Source organism: Lethenteron reissneri, chromosome 26, assembly GCF_015708825.2.
Source record: "Lethenteron reissneri isolate LAM-NWPU_2019-01 chromosome 26, ASM1570882v1, whole genome shotgun sequence".
Classification (NCBI taxonomy): Eukaryota; Metazoa; Chordata; class Hyperoartia; order Petromyzontiformes; family Petromyzontidae; genus Lethenteron; species Lethenteron reissneri.
The window spans coordinates 1,857,386-1,869,315 of NC_083804.1; the positions used below are offsets into that span (position 1 = coordinate 1,857,386).

General features: G+C 51.1%; 1 protein-coding gene across 1 annotated transcript; it reads right to left on the reverse strand.

Moving 5' to 3' along the window:
• Positions 1–457: 457 nt before the first annotated feature.
• BSDC1 (BSD domain containing 1) lies at positions 458–11,205 on the reverse strand. The gene is made up of 11 exons (XM_061559713.1): positions 11,147–11,205; positions 10,180–10,243; positions 8,868–8,984; positions 7,340–7,507; positions 6,803–6,857; positions 5,745–5,860; positions 5,042–5,110; positions 4,337–4,418; positions 3,123–3,629; positions 2,685–2,788; positions 458–2,309 (listed from the first exon to the last, which is right to left on the reverse strand). Exons 1-11 carry the CDS (start codon positions 11,158–11,160, stop codon positions 2,280–2,282), a joined length of 1,326 nt encoding a protein of 441 aa, XP_061415697.1. The 5' UTR covers positions 11,161–11,205; the 3' UTR covers positions 458–2,279.
• Between the last annotated feature and the right edge of the window lie 725 nt (positions 11,206–11,930).

Consider the following 11,930-nt stretch of genomic DNA (forward strand, 5'->3'; position numbering starts at 1 on the left):
ACGCACACACACACGCACGCACACACACACACGCACACACACACACACGCACACACACACGCACACACGCACACACACACACGGCTTCCAAGGTATCAGTGAACTCGCACGAATGGGCGAGTCCAGCAAAGTAAAAGGCCTCAATTTCTGAGTAGAACTATTGAGCGTTAAATATTGAACTTAACACCAATTAACTATCCCAGCCAAATTCAAAGGCAGGTTTTGAATAATGACCTTGTTCTGACACTAAACGGACCACATAATGGGTGTTCATAGATGGCTCTTGGCTAAAACCTCATAAGTTACAAAACAAATCTCAACTGCTGAAGTTTCCCAATTAAATTTTTTTTGAGAAAAACACTGGTCCCGAAAATCCGAGGGCTGATCGGGTCAATCATTAGGTTAATGTTTACATGGACTCTGCCTTGCCTTACAAGTAACACAACTGCCCAGTCGATGCAAAGCATATTTTTAATAAGCCTACGTGTTAACCAAACTGTAAATACATGACAAATAGTACCGAACCCCAGTATCCAATATTTCCACACTCTGGATAAATTTATGCCAATTCCAAATGAAACTTCTTCCTAAGGCATAGCCAACCATGACCTATTCTCGTTGTATCCATACTGAAACATTGAAGTGCTTGCCCAAATGTTTACAGGTCAACTGATGAAGACAATTCAGAAGCAGATCAAGGTGCGGACCGGAGTTCGTCTTCTCACTCCGGTCACGTCCAAACCCAGCCGCCGAGTCAGCTTTGCCAGACCGACGGTCCGCCTTCAAGTAACACCGGTCTCCGCTTCATGACCACTCCACACACAGCGCTGGACGTGAAGCCGCTCTCGGGTGTGTACGTCTCCGATGACCCCCAGGTACAGCAGGTAGCCCCAGCAGCAGCAGTAACTGCTGCTGCCAAAAACGCTCCGGCGGCCATCGGCAGACTGTCCTCCCACCTCATGACCGCACACACGCGATGGTGCAACTGGTGGCGGCTGAACAGTCGTCGAGTGCTACTGCTACGGATTCTAGCGTTCGAACTTGAGAAATATTAACAAGCGTCATTCTGCCTTTAGGCTTAAAAAGTGTCGAAACTATTATCTACAATTGCTTTTCCAATTATGCCCCTAGAGAATGCGCACTCCAGGGGTAGGCGCGATCAGCTGCTGAGCGCGTCATCGGTTCAACTACATTGCGGATGTCAACGGGTGGGCCGCGTGGCTCACAGCAGCCTCCCAAGAGGCGCAAGAGCTTCACGGCCACAGTAGTTCTGTCCGGTGCTGCTATCCATTCATAAGACACATTGGGAGCCAGAGATGAGCAGGGATGGCCATCTCTCCATCACCACAGCTGGCCCTCTCATATTGCACACTTGGATCACACACACACCCCGAGCATGGCATGACGCAGACTGTTACTTTAAATCATGCAGGTATGGAGACATACTTAAGTTAAATTATAGCTATTAAAAGCCACATATACTTCTAGAATAATAATAGTAATAATAAGAATGGCACTATGATTTGTCAAGAGTAATTTACATATACATACAGATGAGAGAAGTCTATGGCATCAGTCACTTCGTAGGTTGTTGATTCAACTGGCAGCGCAGACCGTGACACCCGCTGTCGCTACATCACACACATCACAAGCAAACGTGCGGCATTGCTGGAACTTTTTAACGGCAATATTATTCGCACTTTAGATGAAATAACTTTGGCTGCGTGACCTTTATTTGCAGCATGCCAAACATAAAACAGTTTTTTTGTGTATCAAAAAAACCTCTGATTTTACGCTTTCAAAAATCCCTTACCGTTGTCGCTTCTCTAAGTTTTGCTTCTCACAATCCATAAGCAAAATGAAGTGCGGAAGAAAAAAATATTTCAACTAACGTGCACGAGTGTATAAGAGGTGGCCTTAAGAAGCCTAAACAGATGAAATCCTCTATGGCTGGAAGTGCCTCCCATCTCACTCAAGGTCCACCAAGGCCCGACAGCGGCCTATCCCCAGCCTGTCTGCTGGGCCGGCCACCGGACAAGTGGGAGGTGGCCATGCACGTACACGTACTGGCACTTTTTGCAAATGACCAAAATCTCTCGTGAAGAAATTATAAGGTCCCGGGCAAAGCCACACTTTGCGGTGATGTGTAACGGCCGTGGAGAGCACGCCACGTGGGGCGCGGGAGGTGAAACAATCGCTACCACCGCTGCCGCCGCCGCCGGACAGAGGAAGGCGGAGCGAGGGGGGTCAAGACAGGGTCGATGTGCAGCTCGTGTCGCTCACTCCCAGTCTTCCCAGTCGCCCTCCATCTAAGAGTCGTACGCACACACACGCACGCACAAACGCACAAACAGCGGCAGTCGCCGTCAGTAGCCATCAGTCAGGATTATTCCGTAGATGCAAGCGGACGTAAGCTCAAACCACATTCAGCACGCAGAAACATAATATAAACCACATGCATGAAAAACAAACAATGTGTGCAACACACACACAACAAATGAAACGCAGATATACAAACATGTGAGCAAATTCAACGGGACTTCCGCGCCCTCTAGTGGCCGACAACGGCACCTGCCTTTAGTGATCAAATATCGGAGTGCACGACAAAGGGTGGGATTCGGAGAAACCGGCGTTCCGATAACCCGGCGCAAACAGTTGGACTAGAGGTCAAAGAAGCGTAGCACCTCCCCAGACGCCTCTGCTTTGGCCAGCGCTTGCTGTATCTCCTCCTCCGTCATGTCCAGTTCAAACTCCTTCTCCCAGTCCTCGCTGATGTCTGTGCTGGAGCCTGCAAGAATTCACATGGATAAGAGTCAAAATATTTCCAGCTACCGCACAGTTAGAGACGTGACCTTATCATCACAGCATGTGACATTAATGTCGAGTGAGCATTCCGTTTTTTTTCCATTGTGGTGCACGCACCCTTTCCACAGCTTACGTGACGTGCACATCACACAAAACCCAACTCCGGCGGGAGTCCAGCCGAAACGTGCCACGCGACGCAAAGCAGCCGAGTAGAGACCACGGTGACGACGGAGAGACAAGAGCCGCAACCCAGTGGCCCCCCAAGACCCCAGAAGGTCACAGAAAGGGGATGGCGAGAGCAACGGGCGGCGCCGTACCGATCTTGGCGCTGTTGGACGGCGTCGACTTGCCGCTGTCCGACCGCAGCTCCAGCACGCGCAGGTCGGTCACCGCCTCGTCCTTGCCGGCCGCGGGAGGCGTCGGGGACGCCGAGTCCCTCCGCTCGCCCGCGCCGCCGTCTCCGCCGGCGAGCGCGTGCGACACGAGCGTCTCCGCGGTTACCGTGTCCGAGGTGGTCACGGTCTCCGAGGACGCGGAAGGGGGGAGAGCGTCAGGCGCGGCGCCGGCGTCAGTCCTCGAGTCCGGGGCGGGCGAGGAGGGGGTCGGTTTGTCGGAATCGTGGCGGGCGGTGGGCGTGGTCCGCGGCTCACGCCGCTCGCTCAGCGAGAGCGCCGTCTCCGTGAGTTCGCTCAGCGTCTGTACCGACGAGCTCGGGGGGTGCGGCGCATCCGCGGAGGGGGGCTCGCGCCGGGTCTCGTCGGCCTCGGGGTGGGAGGGGCGGACGTGGCCGACTCTGCTCTCCTTCTTGGAGTCCAGGAGATCGTCTGCAGGAGCACACGGCGGTGGCAGAGCACACACTAAGCTCAGCTCACCTATTCCTGCATTTAAATTTAATAACGTGTTAATTACAAGCTGAAAAGCTGGTCCATTCAGGGGCGCGACCTCACTTTGTTACACCCACACACTCGCATGCTAATTGCACTGTAATTCTAAATAACGTTATTAATTTATTTATTTAGATATCTCTGTAACAATTTTGTTGCCAATTTTGTCCAAAATCTTTAAGAGATGTGGACACTGGTTGTGTGGCAAGTTTAATAGTTACCGTTTGACGGGGAATTGCCATGTTCTCATGTTAAACTCGTGAAGTGCCCTCGGAAAGATGGACACATTTCCCCTGCACAGCGACGAGTAAGCTCTCAGCACCTTTACAAAAAAACCAGGATGTTTTCTGTCACCGAGACGAGAGACCACTCAGGCACTACAAGCACAACAAAGCACCACGACATAATAATGAAACATTCTGAAATCAAATCACGACTTCGTGGAAGCACATTTTCACAGGCCCAAAAGTTACAGTATTGCGGTGTTTCTTTACACCGCCGCAGTAAGCCATGACTTGTAGAATGCATATCGTCTATTACTATCAGCAAAGCGGGCATGGAACCCGCGCTCCTGATAACCCAGCAACGGTGAAATGTGATAGCTGCGTCGTTGTGCGACGAGGAAAGTGGCACACTCGCAGCCTCACCCTCCTCATCTTCCCAGCCCAGCTCCTTGTCCTGGCTGCTGGGGTCTGCCCTCTTCATCAGATCGGCTCTCCGTGCCTCGTCCTTCTCGCACACGCAAAGGGTCAGGCACGCACCAGGCTCAGATGGCACGCGCCGTTCAACGACGCCGAACGTCGCTTTCGTTTGTGATCTTTCTGTCCAATTCGTTCATTCTACAAAAACTAAGCAGATCCACGCAAACAGCAAGAGAAGCTCTTTTAAAATGAGAGTATGTGCCTTTTGACACCTGATGAGGGAGGCTAGTGCTGCCTCCGAAACGTCGAGATTTAATTTAGTTGTTTTCATTTATTTTATTTTATTAATTGTTTTACCTACGTGACTTTACCGAAAAAACCAAAGAGGAAGATGGATAGTTATTCATACGGATCAATTTTCAACCCACCTTAGGACCTGCACATTCCAGACACCCGTCTGTAAACTGGAAAATGCCTCTTCCCGATGAACCCTTTGGAGAGATGGAATAATACTACCAGCAGCACACTGTGGCTATCAAACAAACCGATGAAGAAGCTCCATTGACCCTACGGAGTAAGACCAACAGCGTTAGCGAGAGCCAAGTGACTGCGCAAAGGGGGCCTCACAACCCTTCGCCCAGTCACTTGGCTAAATTTAGCACGGTTGGCTACGTACGGTGTGAAAGAAGTTCAACACACATATGTACACACCTGTTCCAACTGGTAGACCTTGTAGAAGTAGCGGTGCCAGAACTCCAGGTGGGACACGGCCGCAGGCACCTGCGGGGGTGATTACCACAGCAAACAGTTCCGGGGTTCATTCCACTTTTGAACCTACTTGAGCAGAAGTACCCCTTTAAAAAACATTGTCAACCACAGCAGTTATTCCCCCCTCTTCTATTATATTCAAATTGTGCTATCAGTGTCACATCAGACGATGATTAAATTCCCGTTCTGAACTGTCGCAGCAAGAAGTGCACCACCGTGTCACGAGAATGTCCCTGGAAGATGTTGAAGGGCTACTTTTGAAGCGACCTCAATAGGCCTGTCAGTCGCGACGGAGCTATCTTCCCACCTGCACTGCTACAGTGAGAAAAAATAGGCTTGTCATCCGTGCTTCTTCCGTAACTGAGAGCTCAATCTTTTGGTTTGATCACAGGACAGGTGGGAAAGTGCTGGCCACTAATGCGGCTTTTCACAGACAAAGGGTGACCCGAAAGTGATGACAATTCCACCCTCTTTATCCGAATCTATCCATGCAGCTAATAGTACTTTCGGAGGTCAAATACAGACACTGGGATCCACCAATAGCGCCGCCACATCGGCGCGGACAAGAGGTGCTCCACTGTGGTGGACACGTCGGTGTAGCCGTCGGGGCTCCTGGCTAGGGGCGGCCGTGACCGCGTCGTCTCACCAGGCGCGTGTAGAGCGCGCGGATCGCGGGGCACGCGACCAGCAGCTCCGCCGTCTCCGCCTTGCGCTCCTCCAGGCTGAAGCTCTCGGCCCACGACATAAAATGCTCCTGGAGGCCTGGGCGCAGCGCACACACACACACACACGCGTGGTACGGAGACTCTGCTAAGAACCATTCTCAGGTTGAGACATCGTTATCACTATCAGCACCAGCAGCAGCCATGAAAGCCTCCCCAATCTGTCGCCATCTCTCGCGGTGGTGAGAATGGAACGAACAGAGTGGATGTAACAATCCACCTATCACCTGCACGCAAGCTGATTTTATCGCTTCATTTTCGTGGTGTACGCCTTCTTAAGCGTCCTGCCAAAGCCCACTTAGTTTGTCGTGATTCTAGATATGTTCTCGAATCCACGTGATGAAATACAACTATATCCTGCATTTTGTTCAGGCTAATTGCCACGCAGTTTGTGGCTATAAAAAAAAAAAGAAGCGATTACAAATCCCAATACAGAATCCTTCTGAAAAACAAGTTTTGAGACTCAGCAAGTCAAGTTGAAGGAGCAATACATACAAGGCCATTTGGATGATATACTTATGGGAAGACCCAATCCACAAAACACAGCTCTCAACTTGCAGGCAGACTAACAGTGCATGTATCCCAGGCTGCCCAACACAAGTTTAAGCTTTGTTAATAAACACGATTTAAAATCACTGTCAAACACTCCATATTCCGTGATATCGCGCCTCCAATTATCACGGATGGATACGTACAGTGCAAAAAAAGTTCAACATACGTAGATTTCACCGCATTGGCACTGCATAAAAACATACGAGAGTGACGTGACAGTGACATACCTAGAGTGCCATGATTACATGTCCGAGCGTGATTTTAAAATCCATTCTTTCACTGTGGAAGTTTTGAACGAGATGCTACACAGCTGTGGACACAGCCACCAATACAGCTTTAGGTGTGCATCTGCAACATGAGACCCGTTCATTTATGTTTTGGGTTGCACCTCATGTTAACAAGGAGTGAGTGCGCACTGCGCTCTGCTTACCATCAGGCTCATTGCAGTACGTGGCAGGGTCGGCTTGCAGGCTGTACAGCCGGGCCTGCAAAGCGTCATGTTCAATCAACACACAGAACCTCTCAAACACTGCATTGATATGCATCTACATAGCCTAGACTAACACGAGCCGTACAAAGTGTGACACTTTTGTTTAGTCAGTTCTTAATTAAAGTATTCGGTCCTTGTATATTTTTCAGTACATAATGATTTACCCGCATTACAACTCTATGAATTGTCCTGATGTGAAGTTGTGATGTAATGGTGAAAGTAGTGCCTATGGTTGCTGCAGGGTTTACGTGAACCAATCGTATACTAAGGATTAAACAGATTCTTACACACAAGATAGGATACGCATATCCTAAGTGTAAGAATCCATGTTCATAATTCTTTTATACACTTTTAAAAACTCTTCCATACCCTTTAATATTTTGGGTTGCGAGTTAAAAACTGTTTTGTAAAATGAAGATAAATCCAGGTAACACGTGGGGATAACAGAAAGACACGGAGCACAACAAAACGAAGCACCTTGACGCGGTCGTAGGGCTCCGTGGAGCCGTCCGGAGTCGCAACCAAGGCCACATCGTCGCAGTCCAGAGTTCGGTCAGGCGAGGGTGAAAACGCGTCGGAGATAACCCCAAACAGGCTTGAGAGGCTCTCCTTCATCTTCCGCCCCGTGTCCGTCGAGCCGTCAGCCTGGGTGTGCAACGACGACGACAGCAGTGACGACAGCAGTGACGACAGCAGTGACGAGAGCAGTGACGACAGCAGTGACGACAGCAGTGACGACAGCAGTGACGACAGCAGTGACGACAGCAGTGACGAGTGGGGACAGTCATAGTGGGGGTGCGTGGGGGCCCGGAGCAACGCACACTGTGTGGGCCCCCCCTCCCCCTCAACGCCTTCAAACTAAACCGGAAGTACTACATCTGACATGGTGAGGTTGAAGCACGGGGTCCCCTCAATTCGCCGCACCCTAGGGAGGGCTCTGATAACAACACGCACAGCAAGCGGCCACCCCAGAGCCTGACACTGCGACCGGGGCAGCCAGGCCTGCCGTGCACGGTGGTACTCTTTTCTAGGTCAAGCTGTCGCAACTGCCACTAGAATCAATAAAAACGATTTCTCTATGACAAAGCCAAAACAGTTGTCCGTAGGAGATTAAATGGGTTTTAACGCCACACAGAGCAGCAGACAATGAGATAAATCACCAGCAGAATGGCCATAGCCACGAACTGTACACGTGTTGCACTGTACATCGACCCATCACATATGCAAGTGACAATTATGTGAATTTACTATTGCATTGACTTTCAGTAAATGTATTTACATGTTAAATGCACACGTAGTATGCAAGTGACGATTCAATACCGCCAGCAATTCGGGGGCCGATTAAATAATCAATTCCTTTTTTTGCGTTGTTCTGAATCGTTTCTTGTTTCTTGTGCCTCGTTTTGCATATCTGTTCCCTACATTAGTCAATGTCGGATCAGCATATTATTTGCATATAGTTGCATAAAAACGTAAACCGATTCTTGAATGCAAAACATGATACATGTACCATCAGCTTGACATGTATCGATCACACCTTAACCCTTTCCCTTTCCTAGAAGACCGCAAGTTGCAGGGTGGGTCCCATTCACCGCTGAATCTGGGCATTTGCAAGCGGTTCAATGTTAATTTTATTTAGAGGCATAGCACCATTGCTTTTAAAGACATTGTATTCACCGCAGGGAACCGTAGCAACACGACTGCACTCTACGATAGCTAGCGCCAAATTGTGCCACAATCAATCCCGCATGGCTTTGTGGAAGCCTCGTAACCAATAAAGTTATTATTTTTTTCGTCCAGTTCCGTTCCGATGACAGGTGTCATGGAATCTGAAGAAAATCCGATGACGTACGTGTACGTACGTTATCGGAACAAGAAAGGGTTAAGAATCGATATTCATCAATCGATGCACCGGGGGTCAAGGGTGTTGTGGGTGCCGTGAGTGTCACGCGCGTCACGGAGCGCTACGGAGCGCTACGGGCAGCGGCGGCGGTAGCGGCCCTACCGCGAGCTTGTCGCGCATGGCCGAGGCGGTGGCGGCGATGGTCGACGTGGTGTCGTGCTGCACCACCTCCGTGAACTCCGTCAGGTCGCGCTTGATGAACTCCAGCGCTTCCGACGACTGTGGAGACGCGGACACAGCCACGTGGAGTCATAACAATATATTAATAATCATTAATTAATAATGATACACGAATAATAAGTTGGAGGACTTGAGCGATCTTTGTCCATGGATCATAGAGCGCTGTACACAATATGCATAACGAGAAAAAAACAATAAGCATAACAACCTTTCAATAAAAAAACATTCTAATCGTAATAAGAAAAGGAGGGGAAGAGCCTAAAGATAAAATGAGATGAAAGCCTTCTTACATAAGAATGATTTAAGTTGAGGCAAACTTCTCAATTGAAGTCAAATCCCTGAAGTCTTTTGGCAAACCGTTCCAGAGTCGAGGGGCTACGCAGGCCACAGCCCGTTCCCCCCCAGAGCGGAGCCTTCACCTCGGAGTGGCACACTCAACGGCACCCATTCGTTTGCATCAACAACCACATTTCACAGGGTCACGGGCATCTCTTCTGCTTCATATGCATGGACACCTCCGATTAGCATGATTGGCTATGTACAGTGCAAATAAGTTCCACATGCATACATCTCAAAGTGCATACCATGATTTATAGCGTGCAATGGCAAATGCCTGCTACTAGCAATCCTCACTCCCACTCAAAGGAACGATAGCTAAAAAAACCCGTGTGGAAGATGCCATATGTAAAATGATGAACTAGAGATTCAGAAGATTAACAAACATTGGGCAACAACATTACTCTGAGTAAAGTTTATATTTGCTAAGGTGCTCGTTTCTCTGCAGGTTGTATACCTTGCCTCATGTCCTGAAATGACGTTACTCCAGTTAGTCCATTGCCCCTATGTATTAACCCATATCCCATGTCTACAGTATCCCCTTGTGTTGTCATCTCTCCTGGTCGCTCACCATGTCTGTTTCCCATGCCATTGTTTCCCACCATATCTACCATGTCGGCTGTCTCACTGTGTCATCTCCCGGTCATTCGCGGTCTCATTTATCCATGACCCCACATCTCATACCTTTCTCTCATGTCCCCCTGTGTCATCTCTACTGGGTCAATCCTTTTCTCCTTGTGTCTGCCAAGTTCCCCAATGTTTCTTCTGCCCAATCTCCGTTTGGCTCGTCTGCCATTGTCTCACGGTGCTGTCTTGTTCGTGTTCACTCCGTGTCACCGTGTCCCCCACGGGGCCCTGCTCGTGACCTCGTGACCCCGTGGGTTTCTTCGCTCCTCACCTTGCTCCGCGCCGTCTCCAGGGTGGTGTGAATCCAGCTGCCCCACCAGCCGCCGCCAGCCTCCCTGCACACGACGAGCACAGACGGCAGAGACGGAGTTAGCGAGGTAGTAGACAATGGTGAGGGTTAAGCATTGGGCAATTGGGTTAGAGTTGATGTAGGGAATCTTACGGTTTGGAGCCACGGTTGGGTTTTTGGGGTTTGTTTAGAGCTGGGTTAAAGGTTAGGATTTGGGTCCGAGCGAGGCCTCGGTTTGCAGGTAGCAGAGCTGGGAGCGGGTTACAGGCACCGATTGTAGGTTGGTAGGTTCAGGGTATATCCTTAAGGGTAGGTAGGGTTAGAGATGGGTTTGCGTTAGCGGGAGAGTGGGTGGAGAGGTGATTAACACAATGGTGGAGCAACTTAAGCTCAACTCCTGGCCAAGATTGGCATCAACTCTGAGCGAAATCTGCACTAGTCCAGCGCCCTAATCCCATCTTCACCAACCTGGACAGGGGTAGAGCTAGGGGACACCAGGGTAGGGGTAGAGTTGAGTGACGCCAGGGGAGGGGTAGAGTTGGGTGACACCACCAGAGGGGTAGAGTTGGGTGACACGAGGGGAGGGGTAGAGTTGGGTGACGCCAGGGGTAGAGCTCGGGGACACCAGGGTAGAGACAGGGGTAGGTACAGTGGTCGGGATGGGGGTACACGAGGGTTGAGTGCAGACTCGCTCGGGCTGCTGCAGGCGCAGCGGCTGGGGGGAGGTAAACACAGCGGTGGCGACCAGCCATCCCTGCTCGCCACAGCCTCCAACGCGCTCGGTGAGGGGGGCGGTGGAGGCAGCGGCCGAGAGGGCCGCAGAGCAGGGGGACCCCGCGGGGAGAGTGCGGGAGCTCGAGGGGGTCCGGGGTGGGTCGAGGGGGGGCGCGACGACGCCGAGGGAGGGGAAGCCGAGGACCGCCTCGGCCGTCCATCCCCGTCCGCTCACCCGCCGTCCGCCATCTTCCCGCCTTACGTCACCACAACAGCCGGTCACGTGACGCAGCGCGCTCGTCACGTGACTCCAGCCACCACCCCCCCCCACTCCTCCCCCCCACTCTAGCCCCCCCCACTCCAGCCCCCCACTCCCCCACTCCAGCCCCCCCCACTCCCCCCCCCCACTTCTCCCCCCCCCACTTCTCCCCCCCCCCCCACTTCTCCCCCCCCCCCACTCCACCCCCACACCGCTTCCCATCGACCGTCCAGAGGCAGCGGCCGTGATCGATCCACTGCTGGATGGATGGAGCCCCCCCCCCCCCCCCAACAATCATCCCGCCACCATCGGTCGCGATGCTGCGATGAAACAATTGTCGCGTGGGCGCCTCGGGACCAATGCAATGACGTCGTTGGGTGTTTTAAAGTGTTGGATGGCGAAGTCAAATGTGTCTCGTAATGCCCCCCTCCTCCTCCTCCTGCGCGCTGATGATGGTGGTTGCAATTATCGCCGAAACGTCGTGCCAAGGTGTTGCGAGATGGCTGTGGCACGCTTGTTCACGCCACCAGCTTTATGAACCTGCTTGTCGCGTCGGCTGGAAGGAGGGTTTACGACACACGCGGTCTGATCCAACAATAAGTATAACCTGTAAAAACAAAGTTTTTTACTATAAATCCTTTATATGCGTGGCGGCTAGAGTCCTCTCGTCCTCTGGCTTGAGATGGCTGCCACCTATGGGTCAGATGATTGCATTGCACCATTAAGTAATTGGTAATTAAATATAATATTTTTGTCCTAA